The sequence below is a fragment of the Ixodes scapularis genome, unplaced genomic scaffold (genome assembly GCF_016920785.2).
Source record: "Ixodes scapularis isolate PalLabHiFi unplaced genomic scaffold, ASM1692078v2 PGA_scaffold2__306_contigs__length_199485367, whole genome shotgun sequence".
NCBI classification, from domain to species: Eukaryota; Metazoa; Arthropoda; class Arachnida; order Ixodida; family Ixodidae; genus Ixodes; species Ixodes scapularis.
Window position 1 is genome coordinate 97,675,240 of NW_024609857.1, and position 22,164 is coordinate 97,697,403.

Below are 22,164 nucleotides of genomic sequence, written 5' to 3' on the forward strand. Positions count from 1 at the left end.
GTTCAAATTTCGCTCGACCGACGGAGACTAGTGTCTTCTTACACACTCAGCTGTGTACCATTTTTTACGTTTGGCTAAAGAGAAAAATCGCGTTGACTTAATATTCTTCTTTAAGGAGGTTTAATAGGGCAGGAATTACGATGTACATTTGCTGCACCGATGAAAAATGCGGCGTATAGCTAGAGTTTATGGTGCAGTTCAGTCTGTATTTTTTAACGTTATGCTTGCAAAGAGTAAGGTATTTTTTCTATATTATTTTTTGTAGAAATGCAGCCAGAACTCTAACCAGTATTTGAGACCCAGCTCATATCAGAGAAGTGCCCTTAAGATATTGCAGGCAGGGTTATTCTAAGAAGCCGCAATTGGAGAATCCAGGGGTTGCGGCAAGATGTTCAATTCGTTGTGCAGACACTTCTACAAGTTACTGGGGGTCATCCTGGCTGCCCTCCTTCTCTTGGAGTACAGCTTCAACCTATCTGCCTACAATAAGAAGAACTTCGAGCTTCTTAGAGGCAGAATCTCTCGGATGTTCGAGTCCTCATTAATCCTGGACTCACACGTTGTCAATGCCAGCTTCAAGAACAGGACTCAGGGCGGTGTGGCAAGGACTGGAAACGGAACAAGCGTGGGCAACACCAGTGCGATGGCGGTGTCCTCCAATAAGTCGCTAGAGCTCTGCCCTCTGGTGCCTCCCAATTTAGGTAAGTGAAAACACTCGGGACATTCCTGGGTTGTGTTAAGATGGCTCAATTAATAAATTATAGGTATTGTGACGCACACGCAACAAATGCCATTATTGTTAATGAGAGCGATTATCTTGGGTCACTAGAATGGTGTACTAAAACTTTGTCCTTTTAATTTCACTAAAATAAATCATCAATAATGATATTTTGAAATGAGCCCACAGGAAGCCTCAGATAGGCAGCCGACGGTTCGCTCAGACTGAGCTTCTTCAAGGGGGCTGAACACTGTTTCTTTTAGCGAAACATCGGCTACAACCTGAGGATTCCAAGAGTCTCTTTTTATCTTGTTTTTACCCGCTTCAACTCCTTCGCTTCGTCCAATTTATATTCTTTAAATGTATAATAAAGTTAGTGACATTGGAAATATGATATTCTCATAAAACAAGGAGGGAAAGGAGGTACCACGTTTCCGGTAACATTGTGGACTAACTGAAATAATGTAAATTAATATTAGGTCGCCCATGGAATGTTCACACTTCGTTTGTTCTTCCCTTCGAAAAAGGTAGCCATCGGTGAGAGGCCCATGGTCAATACTCAGTTGGCAGAGGACAAAAAAAAAGTGCACCTATATATTTCAAGTTTATATCTTCGTGCGACTTCCAGTTCGTTTTTCCCACGCGTGCTTCGGCCTTAAATGAACATGTGTTTAAATGATGCAATTGCCTTATAAAAAAAGTGTTTGTGCACTACACCTCTCGACTTCGACATAAAATGGGTGTCCACTTCTTTTTTTTTTCTAATAAATGTATATCTGTGAGTTCGGTTATTGTCTTCTATGTTTCATTTATCTTGTTTTCGTCTTTTTTGCGAACTCTTAATTTTTATCTTAGGCAAAACCAATTTCCCACAAGACTAATTCGATTGAGGGTGTGCTGTTCACTGCCTCGTTCATTTTCAATATCCATATCACCTATGTGCATTACCTAAAACCAAACCAAACAAAAAGACATAGGTTGTAGTAGGGCTCACCAAATAGTTTATATCCGTCATCATCCTCCAAGACGAATGTCCCAGCATACTTTGCCGAACAAGAAAACTTGTGTGTTGTCTTCTTCGGCTTCAGTTAGCCAAAATATCACCACTATTTACGCCACCTTCATAAATGCAAGTAAAACAGTAAAGTTACTCGAAATGTTTCAGTATGAAAATAAACGCCAATGACTACAAAAAAAGAAAAAAGAAAAACGAAGAAGCCAAAAATTATGCATATTATACCTTTTTGTATATGCATTTTGGGTATTGCAGGCTTTGCGGTAAAACTATATTGTTACGGTAAATTCGACAACCCCCTGGACGTCAAAGATATTGGCGGGCTAAATCCATACGGAACAAATGGTACTTTTTAGGGGGAGCACACCACGACTTTGTAATTTCATTTTTTTTTCCGGGTAGTTTTCTTTCAGAAGTCTCTGGGACGTTGCGTGGCTGCCGTGAAAAAAAGGTATAAATTAACCACCTCGCCAAATAGACTCTCCCTTGCTAGGGGTGGCATGTACAAAACATGCACCGATGAAACAGGTATCAAGGAACACTTTTTTTGTTTTAATCAAGAAGAACACTTGGAGGGTTCAGGACCGGTCTGTTGTAGTCAAGTACAACTGACGTATCATGTATAAATATGTTTATAGAGTGGTTTCATGCATAGTTGTCATAACTACGTATTCGCATTAAGCTTGAGTGCTGTTTTTTTAGGCTTTGGCCACAACTGTGCCCTCGAAGTCGTGTCAACTCCTTCAGACCACTCTGATCTTAACTACGCACAATTATCTTTAGATAATTTCAGCTGCAGAAAAAAAAAAGTTTAGCCGATCATAATGTGTGTGTGGGTTTTTTCTGCCCCACTCTTTCTTAGTTGGCCCCATCAAAGTTCTACAACAAGCCCCGTCGCTTGAGGAGATTGAGAATAACTTCACGCATGTCATGCCAGGAGGGAGGTTCAAGCCAAAGGAGTGCCTGGCCAGACATCGGGTGGCAATACTTGTCCCGTACAGAAACCGGGAGAAGCAACTCAATGTGTTCCTTCACAATATGCATCAGTTTCTGCCCCGGCAGCAGATAGACTATGGCATTTTTGTCATTGAACAGGTAGGCTTTGTGACAACTTTACTTTTTTTTCTTTTGTTTTCACGATGATGCTTGGAAGCGGCAGACGTCAGACCAGTTGTGAAAAAAAACAGCATAATATATACTAGGATGAAACACCAAGAACATTTAGAAAACGCGTCGTTAAAAGTCATAATGTTTCAGTGATGCAGACCTGATTTAGCTGGTTTAGATTTTAAGAATATATGCAGTTTGAATTTTCGTGAAGATTATGACCCGATGTTTGTAACCCAGAACATTCCAGAAAACCAAATCAATGTAGCCAGGGACGTTTAGAAGTTCACTAAAGAGGGTTACTATTTCGACAAACTTCACCCAATGCTGCCTTTAGTCTATGGTTGCTGAAATCCTCGTTTACCTGTCGACCAATCTGAGAACGATCTGAATTACTTTTTTTATTTTCTTAGTCTGAAACAAATTATTGGGGGCGCAGTTTAATATACAATAACTCAGAGGTTTCCAGAGACTGGAGCCTTTGCCAAAAACGTCACGCCCCCCCCCCCCTTCCCCTCCTCCCCCCCCCCCCACCCACCCTACCTACAAAAAAAGAAAAAAGAAACTCGCGTGTATTGCCTTGGAAATAGCACGGTAGTCGATATGCTTCTATCGCTAAATGGTACGAATTCTCGTGCCTTCACGTCAAAAAACGAATTGAAAGTGTCTTCAGAAATGAGAGGAACAACCGCTTAGTTGTTCGTCAACGCTCGCAAATCGGAAGTTGGATAACCAAGGAATTGCTGCTGCATAACAACCGCTGGCACAGCGCCACTGATTTCCAAATGGCGAGAAACCGAAGCTAGAAAGATTCTTGACGCTACCAAGATGGCCGCGCCACATTGTTACCAGACCTCGAAACAGTTTCACATATTGTCTATTAAGAACGGCTTAATTTTAGGTAGCAATCGAAGAGTGTAGTCCGTCGAAGCCGCACTCATTACGGACACAAACATAATGGCCATCATTCAACAGCTGTAACTTTCCGCTGTTACGCCCACCTGTTTTTAATGCATCAGAATTAGTGTCCTGGTGCATGCGCCGACCTTGGACTGGTTTGGAGCACATGTATTCAAAGTTCGCAACGTCGCCACAGGATGGCGCCACAGCCCCATTGGCTGTGTAAACTGTCGAGGAAACACTTTCTGGAAGCATCGATAGATGGCGGCGTGGTGCATATCTTGAAAGGCAAGGCGATTGGACGCATAGCAACCGAAGCCGCACTGGATTGGCTGGTTATAGACCAGTGTCCGCGCCAATTCCAGGGCGCCGCCATGTTTATCTACGCTCGCGCCACCACGCGGAGAGAACTGGCAGGCAGGAGGGGGGACTGCGTTGGCGGCGTTGCTTTGGGGAGCTGGATGCGGCAGGCTGTCCGAATGTACCGGCACATCGTGAAAGATGTCTTCACCAGAAGCCTCCGCGGCCCGTTCGTCAACAGATAAGATGTCGTGAACATTCGAAAACCCATCTCGATAAAGAAAAAAAAAAAAAAAAAAAAAAAACTTTCTTGTTTTAAATGTTCTCGGTGTCCGCAGACCCTTGACATCCGCGTTTCAGTCCGGGTTCATTGCGTACTAAATATTTCGCTACCGATTTCTTTTAGCTTTCAAACCTTGATTGTTGGCTTCTTGTATACGACATTACATTCGTGAAACGTTTGAGACCGATTTTTGCGATCTGCTTGCCTTTCTGCGGCAGCGCGGCTCTGCCGAGCCGAAATATGCGGGAGGCGTTCACTTGATCGAACGCCGTTTTAGTGAATGAAAACGAGACCACGTCGTTTCATCGAATGACTAGCGAATGGGTCTAGTTACATAGACAGCTCGGATTAGCTTTCGTTTGTAATGTGCCGCCTTGTCTGCCGCCGCGAAGCGGCGTGAACCAGGGCTCCGAGTATGTCAGCACGCGTCCCCCCCCCCCCCCCCCCCCCCCCCACACACACACGCTGCGAGCGTCTGGGTTCGAAACTATTAATTGCCAGTTCGAAAGGATGGTACTTACTTGAAGTGGGAGCTGGAATTCTACGAGGTACCAGGAGACACTTACTACCGGGCAACGATAGTAGGTGCCTGTGGGGGCGGAGTCTAGGAACGCTACTGATTAATATTGGGACAGGCGATCAGTTATGATAACGGACGAAACTTCTACTCGTTTGTTCAAAAGTTATCGGTGATATTTTATAAGCCCTCGTTACAGCACACCAAGGGTCTTCGGCAGTGAAATTCACATCACGCAGGCTCGTCCGTCGTAGTCAAATGAGCGCAGTCGACGACGAGGTGTAATGAGCTACTAAGCTTCACAAGGAAAATGCGCGTGAGAAAGAGTTTTGAGGCAGTCCAAAACACCGATCCAGCAGACGCACGTACAGTACGTACGTTTACTCCGGACTCCATGAACCCAACGGCGCAAGATCAAAGCGATCAAAGAGCACCGCCGCCATCGCCACCCGGTTTTCTCTACACTTTGCGCGACAATGGCACTGCAACGGAGGGCACTCGCCTCGGCGTTAACAATCCGCGAAATAAAATAATTTCCCACCCTTGAAGCCATTCCAAATGATAAATGAAAATACCTCGGCGTTGTAGGACATCTGACGATACAACTGTGCCGAGCGCCTGCACGGCATCGTTGTTGCTCGTGAAGGCCTGCTTATTTGTAGTTGAGACGATGATTCCACATCTTTCTCGCCACTCGTGGTGTTTGCAGTAACTTCGAAGGGCAGGGGAGTCTTCTCACGAGGGCGTTGAAGACACTCAACACCGGAGCCACCAAAGCAATCGCACAAACCGTCGCCATGTTTTCTTCTTCGTCACTCGCGGCGCGGTCAACTCGTCGCGAGATGTTTTCTGGCTCGGCTAGATGGAAACCAACAGCGGCAAAGTGGCGTAGGGACACACGGCTCTCACCATTATGGGCACTATACTCACATACCGCGGTAAACAGGACCGATGCCGGCGAAACGGCAGTCGGCACACCAGCGAAGAAGCCTTCAACGAGAAGTGGCGGCGCAGGCCGACGCAGCCCCCCCCTCCCCGTGAGCGCCTGGGTTCGAGATTATTGTTCGCCTTTGCTCCTTGCGGTCGAGGCTAAAAAGAGCACTTCCGGACACTGGTCTATAGGGAGCGACACCGTGACGTAACACCTAGCACCGAAGATCGCCGTCGACGTCTTGCTTTTCCAGTTTCGTCGCAGCGCAGTAATACGCTTTAGGGATACACCCGCCTCGTCGCCGCCCAAGATCCCTAAAGCGCGTGGAAACCTCCGCCCCCCCCCCCCCCCACACACACACACACACACTTTCAAGCCGCTTCGCAGCGACAGTCGGCGGATTCGCTAACTACAAAATACTAACCCACCTTGGTCCACCCGTACACGCCGCCTCGCGACGCCCTGCTGGTGGCCCAAGCACGCCCTAGCACCGTTCTCCCCCACTGCGCCTCGGTTGCTAGGTGTTACGTTACACCGTCACTCTGTATACCCTGCCAATCATGTGCGGCCGCCATTGCTATGCGTCCTATCGCCTAGCCTCTCGAAATAAGCGGCCGGGGTGCGGGTGCGCGCTTTGAACGCCCTCGAAAGCTCCTGCTGCCGGCTTTGGAGATCTCTGGACGTTCACAAACTGCAGTTCTGTTCTTCAGCCGGCAACGGTGTTCTTGACGCGGAGTCGTGTTTTCATGTCACCGGGCCGTAAGCGTACGATGTCGTCGCACCTGTATGCGCTACATGTATGCACAACAACAAAATGGCTGTGTCGTTTTCCGCGCATCGCGCGCAGGTCCTCTATGCACACGCTAAGTGACCTGATCTGCTTGCATCTGGTAGAAGAGTGACTTCGGGAATGTTCACCTCGCGGAAAAGTGCTGAGAGGATGCGTTCAACATACTTTGTTATATAGTATAACCACTGCATGAAATTCTGACGCCTTTCTTCGAGAATCAGCTTGGCAACTGCATGTAATATCTATCGGCCCATTTTTTTTTTGTTAATTTTTTGAGCACATGGGGATTACTTTCGCGCTTGCTTCAGCCTAATGCCGTCATCTCGTTGGTTCCGGAAAAATACTAAAATGGTCGGGACTCTCCACGTCCTGCATTTATTAAACTGCCAGAGACTTCAGAAATCAGAAATAGTTTTTTTTTTTTTTGGAAACCGTAATTAGAACAAAACCGATATTGAAATTCGACGGTGAACCGAAACGAAAACTGACAACATCAGTCGCGGTTACCGATCAATTTTCGCGGTTCCACACTAGCCGAGTGTTGGAAAAGAATAGAAACGGGGACGACCTGGGGGTTGTCGACCGAAAGATACATTTCGTAGGGTGTCCTGTTATGAACAAATTACAAGGTATCAGGCCGTTGCCAAGTAGTTTCTATACGTAGGTACGTTTAAAAAAGAAAGCGAGGTACTACAATCTAAGACGATGGGGGCGCTGCCGAGCACAATGAAGTTGAACACGAAATCGCAAACGATATATGATTGTGCTTCACTCAAAAAGAACGTGGACAGACAGGAATACACGACGTTTCGGGCGGACGCCCTTCTTCAAATGATAGACGCGAAAAACGGCAAGGAACAAGTAAGGGTCGTACGTATTACTGAAATGAGTGATGGGGCGCAGGCGAGCTGGTTTCCGTTCATGATTTAAGACAACGCTGAGACTGGGGAAAACAAGAAGGACACACACGACACGAAGACTTCGTGCTTGTCCTTGTTTTCCCCAGTCTCAGGGTTGTTTTAAATCATTAGGGAAGTACACGTCACAAAAATGGCGTAGCTAAATTGGTTGAGAAGGAGGGGAAGGCTAAACCGTCTTCTAACGGTTTCGCCTTCCCTTCTCCCTCGGCCAAAGTACCTACCCCCCTTTTTGTGACATGAACGACCCTTACTTGTTCCTTGCCGTTTTTCGTGTCCATCGCTTGAAGAATTGCGGCCGCCCGAAATGTCGCGTATTCCTTCTTGTCCACATACTTCTTCAGTGTATCACAATCATTTATCTTTTGCGATTTCGTATAGAATTTAAGTCACATTAATGAACAACTTAGTTTTGATTGGCAAGCTGTTCAATAAAAAGACAAAAAATGTCGATCAACAGAAATTGCGTTCGTTCGTGCGATGAGCGCTATGGCTTAGAGCAGCCTTTATTGCGTGTGTTAAAGGAGCTTTGCAACGATTTTAACGTTGAAAGAATTGGCATCTTCTGCTTTTGATATTGTTCACCTTGTCACGAATGACAGAAAACACACCTCCTTTCATCGAAATGTTGCGATTCCGCCGCGTAGTAATAGCGAGGCAAAACCTAGAATATTCCCCGACCTGCAGCCGCGAGCGGTGGCCTTGAGAAACATGCGGCATGACGTCAATGGGGAATCTTGTAGAAAGATAGCAAGTTGTGCGAATAGCTGCTCGATAAAAGGTAACTTTTTTAATAAATCTTGTCGTTCCAACATAATTATAAATGCGTCAAAAACCTGGTATCATCCACAAAACTTTTATTATACGCAGTTTCAGGGGCGCCATCTATCCTAGGTCCACAAAACCGTCAGCTCTATCAGCACCTCGAACGGCCGCCAAGAGCCGGAGGGGGAGGGGGTCAGGGCCGGACGGGTAAGAATGGTATGGCCGGACCCGGATGAGACTTTCCTCCTTTCAGCATATTTTTCGCGCGGCGCCCGCCAGCACGTGGTCACGCGGTCGCGAGCGGATGAGTTCTCGCTGCTCACTGAAGAGAGAACTTTTCCGGAACCCCGCGCCTACCCCATCGACGTCATGGCGCACGTGACCCGGAAGACGACGTACGAGTTGAGAGGCGGCAGAAACCTGGATCTTTTTCATTTTTTTAAATAAAAACTTGGGTATCCAGGCAAAATCTGTTTTCTGTAGTTTACTTCAGTAGTGTCAGGCATCAACTTTCACAATTATTTAGGCAACGCCCTGAAATTCTTGCACAGCTCTTTTAAGCTTAAATTTGTACGATTTCTAAAATCCGTTTTTATGCTGATGCTTCAAATTATAAAAGTGTTCTTTTTATTTTCAGCAAGTTGCTAATTGAAGTCACGTTTTTTACGAACTATAAAAAGTTAATCAACAAACTTTACTTAATTAGCTGACTTACCGTGACGATTTGCCCCTATCATGATGTCCCCCTGGCCGTATAACTCAACCGCACAAGCCGCATTAGTGCAGCTTTAATCAATTTGTTTTTTAAACAAAAATGTAAAACCGAAAATAACACACCCTATATAGACTCAGAGTGCCTATATTCATAATTCCCCGCGATGCACTCAGATCGCCATTCATTGATTTGTTTAACAAGTTCATCTAATATGAAGTGCGAGCGAAATAGCGCTTATTGTCATGTAGTCTCAGTATCAAACGGTGGACGCTTCTTTGCCGCTGGGAACACATCGTTTATCATGTTCCTCAACTTAAGTAGCAATGTTATTTTCCCGCTGTATTGCTTGTGATCCTGAGGGGCGTGAGTCGTGACAGAGTTAACCAGATACGGGGTACAATGTTTTTTTCGTTTTCTTCTTCAATTTTGTGGCGGGGTTGAAAAGCCGAAATGTAATAGACCCCAACTGAGTTCGTAGATTGCATCAAAACACTAATGCCGTGTCTTGGTTATGTTGCGCACTAAACCTATATTTCTCTCGGTCATGCTTCTGCATCTTCGTCTTCAGGATGAGAACGGGAAATTCAACCGAGCTAAACTGTTCAACGTTGGATACCTGGAGTCGCTGGCATTGTACGACTACGAGTGCTTTATTTTTCACGATGTGGATCTCGTCCCGGAGGATGACCGCATCCTCTACACTTGTCCCGAGAAGCCCAGGCACCTGTCTGTGGCCATCAGCACTCTGGAGTACAGGTAAGCTGCAACGGTAACGTTTTTTTGTCGGAAGGGGGTTTTAGTACGCATTGTTCCGGTATACCTACGATAGCGATTCCCGATAAGGATACGACGCCCGCTCAAAGGCGACGACAGAGTATCGGGTTTTGGTTGTAGGAATTATGGAACGACGTTCTAAAACCTTATGTTGAGAGTTGCCGCGTGAACATTATTAATTCAGTGACCTTTTTACAGGAAGACCCCCGTTAATATACGTGAAAATAGAAACCACTTTTTCGTGTTTCGTGCGCCTTGTTTACACAAAATTTAAAAAAAAAAATTCCAAAATGCCCGAGAATTGATTATTCTGGTTTATTATATTAATTACCTTGTATAAGATGCAATTTCAGAAGAGGTTAAGAGCCGTTCATATGTCACATTTTTGCCAAAAACATGACGTGAAGAAAATCGATTCTGCTGTTCAACGGTAAAAAGAAAACAACGTTTTATCCAACATTATCGGAAGCTACGCAATGTTTATTTAAAGAATGAGTTCAGGTGCCTTCGTTTCTGGTAGGTACTTTTTTAGTGTCTCTTATTTTATGTTAGGGGTGGTTTGGGAAATTGAAATCCCAGATTAATGTTGGGGGGGGGGGGGGGGTCGTCAATAAAGTTTATGTACGACGCAGTCGCGCGGGGTCTTGTAACTATATACCTTTTTTGTTTACTCTCTTTCCCAGCCATGTGGCAGGAATATCCGGTATGGGCGACGAAAAAATAATAAAAACATTTCAACCAGCAAATAGTAAATAAAATAGAGGTGAGGCAAAACAAGAATGGGTGATGGTTACGCCTATATCCTAACTGTATTATGTTTGCGTGGCGATAGCCAATGTTTTCGCCCATACAGTTAGTGACGAAATTCAACATGGCGCCGCCCTCGGGGAAAAGGTATATATCAACTGTAAAAAAAAAAAAAAAAAAAAAAAAGGCTGGCTGAAGTCTTCATTTTTAAATGTGCTTCCTTCTCGTCGCTTATGGTGCTGGCGGTGTCATCTAGCACAACAACCTGTATCAAAATGTTTTCGACTAAAATGCTCATGAGGTATGCTTTCTCATTTGAGAGTCACTCCATGTCAAACGTCCCAAGCGTTGCGCTCGACCACCTTCGGTTTCTAAAAAAACATTCATGGCCTTTTGCCGCATTGTCCGTAGCCATGCCCTAAAATATTTTTGATGAAAAACTTTTTTATTAACGGGAGCGCGGTTTTAACTTTTAAAAATAGCGTAAAACTAGGTATCACTCTATAATTTATGAAAAACCTGCGTCTTTATAAAACACCCAACAATATTTTTTTCTTAAATTTGTAAGGCTTTCGACTTGCAATGTTGTTGGGCTTGTGCAGTTTTGTTGAATTTAAGTACTAAAAACAATTTTTTTTTACTTTTGACATTTTTGTTAATTTATTAAAAAATAACTAATTGCTCCGGGGACTCAATATAACTTTTTACAGGCTGCCCTGCAGGTATATAATCTATAAAATTGTTTAAACCACTCAATTAAATATCTCGCAGTAAAAAAAAGAATCCCCCAATTGCCAAAAAGTGCGTTTTCACCCATAAACAGCCGTTTATTTCACCCTGAGGTGGTCCAAGTAAAAATACCAATTATAGTTGGTTTGGAAGAGCAATCGATCGTATTTTGATTCTGAAAGTTTAATCAAAGTAATTTTTCTTTGAAGCGAGAAAATAATTTTTGAAGTTGAACTCTCGCACCGCGACCCGGTGTCGTTTCTTAACGCCTCTTCGCCGCATAGCACGGCACTGGCGACGATAGCTGACACGATTGGGCCCAAAGAAAGAACGGAGTTTGCTGCCGCTTCCCCTTGTCCGTCTTTTCAGCTCCAAGGGAAGAAATGGCGGGCATCGAGTTGATAATCGGAGGTGCCGCCAGTGCCTTTTCCATAGCAGGCCCGTTGTGCCCTTTGCATTCGAGGGCGGCTCCTCACACTCCGAAACGCGATGCCTAATCGACGGGCAGCATCAGCTGACGTGGACTTCTAAAAGGGAAACGCGACAATATCACCGCGAAATCTAGCCGTTTCGCATACTGCGGTTAAAAGCGGAACTATTCAGCGACGCAAGAATTTGCTGTTTTAAAGCCGATTTAAACACAAAGGAGGCGCTTTTATTTATTAAATACTGCAGACCGCACGTGGTCCCAGGAAGATGGTTCTCGCCGTTGGAGACGTAAGCCTCCAACGGCGCGCATTCGTTAACACCATATCGCATCGTTGTTCGAGATTGCCCGTCCACTGGGCTTTTGTGTTGCTGTTTAAATAGTGTCCTGACGTTGACAATAGAGTGTGATTGCGATGTGTACGTAAGAAACAGCAAGCTTATTAGTGGATGCTCTTACCTGGCAGCGCCAAGCATCTGCTGATATCAAGATAGTGGAAGACCACGAGGACACTGCCGCGCAAAACAGTCTAAATAGGAAAATCCGTCAAGCAACAAGAGTGGAAAAAAAGCTTCTTCCCACCAAGATGTACCCAACCACTCGAAGTCCTACTGTCTACCTGTCTGCGCAAACTGTGACACCGTCGCACACTTTTCCAGGCTCGACCGGTGGCGTGCTGAGCAGAGAAAAGGCGCAAGAATCCATGCCAGGTTGCGGCGCGAGACCTCAACTTCAAAATGTTTTTTTTGTTTACTTTTTAGAACAAAATTATTTTATTTAAACTTTCAAGAACAAAAGGCAACAAACTCTTCTGTAAAAGTCACCATGTTTCGTTTTTTTCTTTGGGCCACCTAGAGGCAGAATTGACGGCTTTTGAAACGGCAAAACGCAATTTTGCACATATTTAGTTGTTTTTCTGCATATTTAGCTGTACGGCCTGAAACCCCTTTTTTATTCTTTTGTACAGTATACTTACAGCTCCGTCAATAAGAATTTTTAGAGTCACCTGCAGCAACGAAATAGTTTGTAGCAAAACTATCGAAAATGCTAAAATTCTTACATATTCCTTATTTTTTTTAAATTGCTTCAAGCCAATATTCATTATGCTTATTACATGGACCGTGTGGTTTTTAGGCAAAAATATTCCACCTTTCCATAAATATATCTTACTTCTCACGGAGAAGTAAGATATATTTATGGAGAAGTCCACGTCTCCTGACGCATTGAGAAGTCCACGTCACCTGATGCCGCCCGTCGATTAGGCATCGCGTTTTGGAGTGTGAGAAGTTGCCCTCGGATACAAAAGGGCACGGCGGGTCTGCTATGGCTACGCACTGGCGGCACCTTTGATTATCAACACGCGTCCCACCGTTTCTTCCCTTGCAGCTGAGAAGACGGACAAGAGGAAGCGGCAGTAAACTCCGTTCTTTCTTCGGACCTAATCGTGTCAGCTATCGTCGCCGGTGGCGTGCTGTGCGGGGAAGAGGCGTTAAGAAGCGACGCCGGGTTGTGGTGCGAGAGTTAAACTTCAAAAATTGTTTTCTGGCTTTAAACAAAAATTTCTTTGATTAAACTTTCAGAATCAAAACACAAGTTCTTAAAAACCCACCATATTTTGTATTTTTGCTTGGACTACCTCAGGGTGAAATAAATGGCTGTTTATGCGTAAAACGTACTTTTTGGCAACTTCAGGATTTTTGCTTACTGCGAGATAATTGTTTGAGCGGTTAAAATTTTTTTTTATAGATTATATACCTGCAGGGGGAGCCGGTACAATGTTCTCTTAAGTCCCCGGAGCAATTAGATAGTTTTAATTAAATAACAAAAATAACAAAAATTTTGAAAAAAAAAATAAATCTGTTTAAAAAATATATTTAAATTAAACAAAACTTCCCAAGTCCAACCACATTGCAAGTCGAAAGCTGTGGAGATTTAACAAAAATATTATTGGGTATTTAATAAAAAAATAAGATTTTTTTTATAAAATATGAAGTTATACCTAGTTTCACGCTATTTTTAAAAGTCAAAAACCACGCTCACGCCATAATGTTTTTTTTCGCCAAAACTATTTTAGGGCATGGCTAGGACAATGCGGCAAAAGGCCATGAATTGTTTTTTTTAGAAATCGAAGGTGGTCGAGCGCAACGTCTGGGACGTTTGACATGGAATGACCCTTGACTAAAAAACCCCGAGACTGAAAACATTCTCGGGGTTTTTACGCAAATGTTAAACCACCACCAACTCGTTTGCGCCCTAACCTTTTCTTCACTATGCTTTCTATTGTTCTAAATAAAGGTTAACACTGGTTGACAAGAGTCGCCTTAAAGCTATTTGGTTTCTCGTGTGTTTCCTACGCTCCCCAACTACCCCTTAGAGCATCACTAACCGGTCGCAGAAAAAGCGGTGTTAAGGCAGAAATTGGCTCAGTTTCTAGACTACACTGCGTGTTTCCTGTGTTAAACAGACCTGTATGCAGTGTGCATTGTCATGTGTAAATCTAAAATTGTTTTTCGTGCTGGAAGTGTCTATCAGCGCAATGGCATGAGTGCGCTTGTTTTTTGTGCTTGTGCTTCAGTTATTTTAAGTATCTATTAGCGCGATAATATGAGCAGCTGTGTTAGTGTTTGTGTTTTCATCTTAGATTTTTTTTTGCGATGGTATCCTTCCCCCAACTTGTGTCCGGGAGGCAGGAGCTTGTCGAGCTACAACAACTGTTTGTCCTCGCTGTCTTTTTTTTTTGTATAAACCAAAAGAAAAAAACCGTCCTTGCATACATAAAAAACGTCACGCACACCGATACTGTGATGCAATATTTAATTCCATCCTAATATGTTAAATTCTCAGATTTGCCTATAATTTCTAACTGTTAAATCCTTTAGCTATGTCAATGAGGAAAACATTATGAATATTTGGTGTCTTGAATGCAGCACAAGGTCACATTAATCACCATGTGTGAAACTTCACACTGTAAAACACGAAAACAAAACAACACAATTAGGGCCTGTAACCTGCTTGAAAAAGATTAATTTAATCAGGGCGCGTGTACACTAATAATAAGGCATACATGTTCGTGCATTATGACAGTGGTAAACCTCTTTCTCTCGCACTTTACATGTTTTCGTCAGATTAACCTTTGTTCATCTCCATTTGAGATATTGTCTTTCCAAATTTAATCAATCTGTGCACTTGCGTTTGCTCGAGTTTTACACATGCTGAACAAACACCAGGTCACTCACACTTTCGTTTTCAAAGTAAAATATTTCTGAATGTTCTAAGGGTGCGGACCGCCGAGATACAATACGTAGTGAAACACAAGGAACACGCCTGGTTCTTTTGGCTCACGTATGTTTTTGCCAGTTTACAGTGTGCTATCTTTTATGTGCTCATTTGACAGAAACATTGCAAGAAGTATTTGATTTCAGTTCGAAGTTCAACACTTTCTGGACATCGTAGCATACGTATGTAATAAAAATATGTTCCATACTTTTTGCCTTGCAGGCTGCCCTATTATGGATATTTTGGAGGAGTTAGTGTCCTCAGCAAAAAACACATGGAATTTGTCAACGGATTTTCGAATCTATACTGGGGATGGGGTGGCGAGGATGACGACATGTTTAACAGGTGAGGACGCACTAGTTGATATACTGTTTCCACAAGGTACACACAAAGCAACTGAAAGCGAACCAACGACCGCCAGTTTCTTTTTTTTTTTCAGCGGATATTGCTAGATGTCCTCTCGGGCAAAATCCGGTGGCTTCCAAACCCAAACACCCGTGCACTTTGATGGCGGGGAGAATGTTTTAGCGCCGCCGCGCTGTCACTTTTTCCCCACCGCCATCGCCCCTCGCACATTAACGCTCCCTTCCCCGATTATCCCGCAATCAAGGCAGCGCGTCACGTATTTCCTAAAGCGCATCCGCTACAACTAATTCTACTAAAAGCAGGCCTCCTCAAGAGAATATTTTAAAACACAACGACTAAAAGCGAATCTCCTAAAGCACGCCTCCTTCACCTAATTTTACTAAAAGCGAACCGCATTCAGCAAATATTCTAGGTATGTTTATGGACCATATTAAGCTTCTGCATTTATTAGAACATCATACCAGAGATATGATGATTCGAGAATTGAAAAGGGTACAAAAGAAATAGGCTACAGAAAAAAACGCGTAAACTAGTATGTTCCAGTCACCCACTTCTGTGAAAGTAACGCCTGCAAAGAATGTCCACATCATGAGGTTCTCAGTTTCCCTTAACTGTTGTTTATGACCATTTTACGAAAATCTTAGTGTATTTTAGTAAGACGGCGAATATTTTAGTCAGTTTCGATTCTGTAAGAAATATTGTTGCATATATATGGTGTAGATAACATCTATTAAATTGGGCTCCTTGAATAAAACGTTCCTGACTGATATGGGGCATAACAGAATGTCAGGAGAAATTAAACCTTCGTTTATCTTTTAAACATATTTTTAGACCGTAGAACCCATATATACTTTATTCATTTTCTTAAAATTCCAGTAATGAAACTCTATGGCTTGTGCAACAAAATTTACCACCGTTCTTCTGTTGCAGTTGATTTTGCCACACCATTACCGACTGTTTTTATCCGAACCTAGTAGACAGGACTAATATGTTCAGGGCGTCCGTATTAGTTTTTATGTTGTTTTTGTCAGAACGAAGTTTCGAACTTTCTTTTCATCGTTTTTATTTGGGCATTGTACTGAAAACTGTTAGCCACTGAAACCTAAGATAAATACCTTGTGGACATAACTGCAGAACGTCCATGGAACTGTGCGTCACGCTCTATTTCCTTAATTGTGTTAGTGCGACATTTCTTGTAAGATTTTGGGTGAGACTAATGGCGAGCATTTGTTCTATTACCTGATCCATATTATAACACCTTTTTGAGTAGCCGAAGTTTACTTGGTAGCAGCAAAACACTTTTGGAGCGCCAGCATACAATTCATTCTCATTTATTTCAAAGCAAAAAATAATGTTAAGAATTCTGTGTTTGTCAATACACCTTAAGGACCATACCTTATTTGCTTTCCTACTTCTGTGCAACCCTTGACCAGCATCAATCGCATGGCAGACAGTTTGATTCTGTCAAACACTCGACTGTTTATCTAGTTATGCAAGCCCCAACAAAAATGTACAATCAGTGAGCAGGCGGGTTGGTGGAAGTTTACAATTATGATTTTAACCCGAGACCGGGGCAGAAGGAGGGAAAATGTTTTACAGTGAAAAAAAAAGTAATAGGAACAGACAACGTCCCCGTCGTTGTCTCTTCCTGTTACTTTTCCTTCCAGTGTAAAAACATTTTCCTCCGTCTGCCCCAGTCTCGGGATGAAATAATCGTGACAACTAGAATGTTGGTAAAAGGACAAGAGGCATTTTTTGTTTTAAAAGAAGAAGGCCGATTGCTGCAAGTACATTTGAAAAACATCCGGAATATTGAACGGCTTAGCACGAATGTCAGTGCATATTTATTTCATGCAGGAAAAAAAGGTAAGCAACAGAGTATTCCACCAAAAGAATGTTACATTAACATTATTTTGGACACAGCATTGAATGTCTTTTTCGAGCTCCGAAGATTTCAAAAACTGTAAAAAAAAAATTGTTACGTCGGCTTGTTGGTATCGCATTTTCCGGAGTCCACGAATGTCTGGCGAGAAGCGCACTCAGCGGAACTAGCTAGCCCACCCAGACACACGAATTATAAATATTGCTGAAGTTCCTTTAACTCAAAATGTTTGATACTAAGATGCAAAGTACGTTACTCAACGTAATAATCTAAGGATAAAAAAAAAAGAAATTGTAAATGTTTGTACCAACGATTGTAGGGGAAGAGACATTCAACTTTATTGAGGAAGTGCATAACCCTACGGCACAATGTTGATGCAACTTCCATACATTTCGGTTAAACGTAGCAGAATGTAGTAAATTGTAGCTATTTGACGCAGTATGTCGCAAATCGTGCAGCAGTCACATCACTGCGTCGCTTCTTCTTGAATTAAGACTAAAAGTATTGACGTGCACATATATTGCTTTGATATAGTAATCCACAATAACTGGCTTGGCTCTGGTATAAGCCTCCACTTCGACAACCTCAAGAACTATTCTCTGTTTGGGTATGGATTTAACATAGCGAAAACTCCAGTCGGTTTATTTAAGCTAGAACGTTATCAGTACATGTTCTGACCGGACGGGTTCGGGTTTCCTCTAATTAGAAGCTTTCTCATTGGCGCAGGCTGCAGCACTCCAATTTAGATATCACAAGGTATCCTGCAGAAATTGCAAGGTACACAATGCTAGGACATGTCAAGGAGACTCCAAGTCCTGAAAGGTGGGTTTACAAAATATTTGGTAGTACACAGGTGTGCTTCGTTTGTTGGTTTGGTTTCATGCAAGAACGGTTGACCGCCTTGTTTATTTGTAGTAATAATTAAATAACTAAAAAAGGAAACTTGTGTTAGTTTTTTTCACATCCCTAGGGCTAAAGGGAACAGTACAAAAGGGGCAAAATGAATTATTAGTTCGCTAATTAAGTAGATACATTTGATCAACTGTTCATTTTTGTTCTTGTTTTGGGGGGATTTTGGATGATTGACGCTCGACCTCATTATTGTCTAGTCATGGCGCAACATTTTGTTTAATTAAATAACTTTAGCGTGGACTATGGGGCGAGACCAGCGAAGCGCGTCTGCGATGTCGATCGCTCCAATCTGCGAGAGACTCTGATCAGAAGGATCACGGGCCGCAGGTGGCGCAGCATGCGTTTCTATTCGGCAAATAAAAATGTAATTATAGCAGTTAACGACCGTTGACACATACAGCGCAGTTAAGCGCTATTGACACAACGTTGATGGCTAGTATGAAAACAAACTGAGTAAAGATTTGCATTTTGTGTTTGTTTAATATGAATACGAGCTTTCTGAAAACAGCTCAAGCCAGAAAAAAAAAAGAAGAAAAGCCTGATACATTGGTGTGCATATTGCACTGAGAGCTTCACTATTGTTGGTTGCTGGTTGTTGGTTGCCCTTCCTGAGAAAGGAACAAGTTCTGGTCCCCAAATAATGGTTTAATAGTCGAGGCTTTTGGCCAAATGGGTTCCTTTTCCTTCTTTCGATATACAGGGTTACTTTTTTTTATGGAATACTGATTTCTTTTTTTAAATATTGCTTGAAAGCTACAGAAATGTGGTCTGCGCGAGTTATACGACCAGGCGAACATTATCTTCACAAAAGAATGCAACTAAGGAAGGACTGTAATTAAGGAAATTTCACTAATTACTCGTTTCTTTGGACGCTTTAAAGAACATATTTATATTGAAGAAACGTAGGCAATCAATGTTGAAAGCCAAACCATTTCTTTATAAATTCTGGGAAGAGCGTGCAGTTCGAGTTATTGATTGATAAATTTTGTTCTGAAAATCTGTCGATATCAAAACCAAACGCGCGATGCCCGCCAGAAGGACAACCCTCGTTTGGCGCCGGAGGGCAAAGTGTTAATGACAAAATTTGCGTCACTATTTTGAGTCAAAGCGCGCCGGAGCCGATTGGTGTCGGTGTTCCGTGATTGGGGAACTAAAGCGAGACGCCACCTTACCTACCGCGACAAGTGACTTTGCTTTGCTGCGCGGTGCCACCGAAAATCGTTTTAATCATGGGTGCAAGCCAGTTTATATATAAAAAAAAAAAAAAAAAAAGAAACTGCTTGATTATGGGCTACTCCAGAAAAACTGAACGCTTCAACGCGCTGTGACGCAAAAGCTACACACATTTCGTCATCAACACGTGACCATCCGGCCTTACACGAGGGTTGTCCTTCCGGCGGGCGTCGGGTGTTTGGTTTCGGTATTTACAGATTTGCAGAACAAAATTTGACAATAAATAACTCGAACTGCGTACTCGATTTAGTCTTTTTAAAAGCTGGGCTACCCTTCGACATTGATTGCCTTAATTTCCCTAATATAAACATGTGCCCTAAAGCGTCTAATTAAAAATGTAATTAGTAGATTTTCCTTCATAAGTAATTTATTAGTTGCATTTTTTTCTTGAACATAATTTCCGCCTTGCCGTTTAACTCATTTGTGCAGACCGCATTTAGGTAGGTTTCACGGCTTTTTTATTTAAATTTGTATGCAATCAAATGAAATAACTAAGCACCCTGTATATGTCACGACCACGGACGACAGCACACCAAGGGCGGTCATAAGTCATGCCTATCCCTTATGCTTAAGTATAAAAACAGTATGCTTCCCTCAACCCTTAGAAGAAGATAAAGTCGGCCAGAGATAATAAGGGCTTTTGTGGCGACGTTTACTGCTGATTATTTGTCATCTTAACCTTGATTCCTTATAGGGTGACTCCCACAATGAATGTATTTCTGGGGAACGGTGGTGCGCATATTAATCAGACACGACTGTAGATCATTGGGAGGTAGTATTCTTTATGCTAACTTGTAATGTTTGCACCTGAATGCACATCACTAACAATCTTTTTAGGAGGCGTAATTTTGAGAATGGATATTGTACGTTGATTCGTGTTTTGACCAGGCTTTTAGTGGTACTATGCACATTATATAGATCAACAGCTTGCAGTTCCATGTAGAGATGTAGGCACATATTTGTGAAGTGATCAAAATGCATCTTAACTGGAATGAGTAAGTTCTAAACGTCTTTGTGAGCATTGGCATATTGAACGTTTCGTGCACCTTTGTGTGGAGCGGAGAGGGGCGGGGGGGGGGGGGGGTGGTGAAAGGTGGACTAAAGCCCCATAAGCACCACCCCTCTCTACGCCACGGGTGAGTCTTGATAATGGTAATAGATTCTCTGCACCTTACGCTTTTCTTTTTTGCGAACGTCTCCCCCGATAGCTTGACATACTACTTACGCGTAATTGCTCTTTTAGGTTCAGGCTTCTCTCTGGTGCAAGGTCACGATACCGCAGAGATGGACTAAACAGTGTCAAATATGAGAGGAAGAAGCTAGTGCTCAAGAAGCTCTATACATGGATTTTGGTTGACCTGAAAGCCCCGTAATGACAAGGATTTCACGTCTTCCCCGATGGCTCCAATATCTCCGCGCGTTAAAGACACCAGTGCGTGCGGAATGTAAATACGTGAAGCCCTTCGATAATGTCAAGTGCTGCAAAACTGTCTTTCCCTGCAGAGCTTGTGCAGCCCCTCCGTGACAGATTCAGGTCAGTTAATCTAGACTGACGAGCGTGCTATTTGAGTTGAGGAACACCGAAAGAGTAAGAGAGGCAGCATGATGGACAACGTACACTTTCAGCTAGTAACAGTACTGTTGTAGTGTTGCTAGTTGAAGGAAAGCGTACGTCGGGCCTCGCCCCACCTGTGTCTTATTTTTTCAGTGTTCTCCTGGTCAGTTAAGTGAAGAGTTCAAGAAACCTTTTGCTTCAGAACAATACAAGGTGCTTCAAGGGTCATCTTGTCAGTAATGCTAGTGCTTCGACTGCACTCAACAAGTGCTTCAATATTAAAACATACAGGCTATACTTCGACACTCATAAGTCTATTACCCAACCATTTAGAAGCTTAGTACCAAGCAGTGCTTTCTTTAAGGAATGCTGTCGTTCCTTTTGTGTTACCCGATCAAGGTTGTGTTCATTTTTTACAGTATATAGCAATAACATTACTACCTGTCATCACCTCAAGCTCAAGGTGTGAACATAAAATCATTCTTTTTAATTGCTTGGGTGTTGCTTGGTGGTTGATTTGGGAGTGAATGAAGATCGATTGGTGGGGACCCTCAAGGAATGCGTTAGCATGACCCTTGGGAGACGCCACACAGCTTTTGGAAGTGCTAGAGGCTCTGTTTCTGACGCTGAGCGCCGAGAACGTCGCGTAGCGCAGAACGTGGGCCTTTGATTATTGGCCGGCGACCGAAAACTCGACATCTGCGACCAGTCATTAGCGGTGTCTGCTGCGCGACGCTGCGTTTGCTACGCTCGACGTCGAAGTATAACAGATACTTGACGCTGACCCCTTGACTTTTCTGTTTCGGCTTTCTCTTTTGACTGTCTCTTTTGCTTCCTCTGTTTTTGCAGCCTCTTTTTAGCCTCGTTACGGGGTCAGTGTTAGCGTTTCTCGAAGGGAGATGTGTCTGGCGTTTCCCAAGGGTCATGCTAACGCATTCCCTAAGGATTCATTAATGGATCTTCTTCTAATTTTGTTCCGGCCTTGGGAATTCTCGTACGGCCACCTTGCATGCTTATCAGCGGCATCCGCTGCCTGACGCTGCTTTCGCTTTTTGCCAGTCTCGGCAGCCCGTCTCTTTCATTCACAGTCCGTCTGCTTTCGCCGCCTACTTGGACCAGCGCTAGTACTTGGTTCACTCGCCTCAGCACCCACGAGCGCACAGGCTTCCGCCCCGTGACGCCGCCTCCCTCTCGCCTTTGTCCTCCACTACTATCATCCTCTCTAGGCGGTGCGCTTCCCTTTCCACTATTTTGTCCACAGAAGGACGCCGTCTGCATAGAACCAATTCGTCTAACCCTTCTTTT

At 43.4% G+C, this 22,164-nt stretch overlaps 1 protein-coding gene across 1 annotated transcript; it reads left to right on the forward strand.

Moving 5' to 3' along the window:
* The first annotated feature begins 388 nt into the window (after positions 1–388).
* LOC8024324 (beta-1,4-N-acetylgalactosaminyltransferase bre-4-like) lies at positions 389–20,677 on the forward strand. Its single transcript, XM_042291280.1, has 6 exons — positions 389–701; positions 2,596–2,828; positions 9,527–9,714; positions 15,134–15,256; positions 17,886–17,981; positions 20,548–20,677. The coding sequence occupies exons 1-6, from the start codon at positions 389–391 to the stop codon at positions 20,675–20,677; spliced, it is 1,083 nt and encodes a 360-aa protein (XP_042147214.1).
* The last annotated feature ends 1,487 nt before the right edge of the window (positions 20,678–22,164 follow it).

Coding starts and splice junctions, on each gene's coding strand:
- LOC8024324 (XM_042291280.1), top strand. CDS start 389: ATGTTCAATTCGTTGTGCAGACACTTCTACAAGTTACTGGGGGTCATC. Junction 9,715..15,133: donor ATCAGCACTCTGGAGTACAG/GTAAGCTGCAAC, acceptor TTTGCCTTGCAG/GCTGCCCTATTATGGATATT. Junction 17,982..20,547: donor GAGACTCCAAGTCCTGAAAG/GTGGGTTTACAA, acceptor TTGCTCTTTTAG/GTTCAGGCTTCTCTCTGGTG.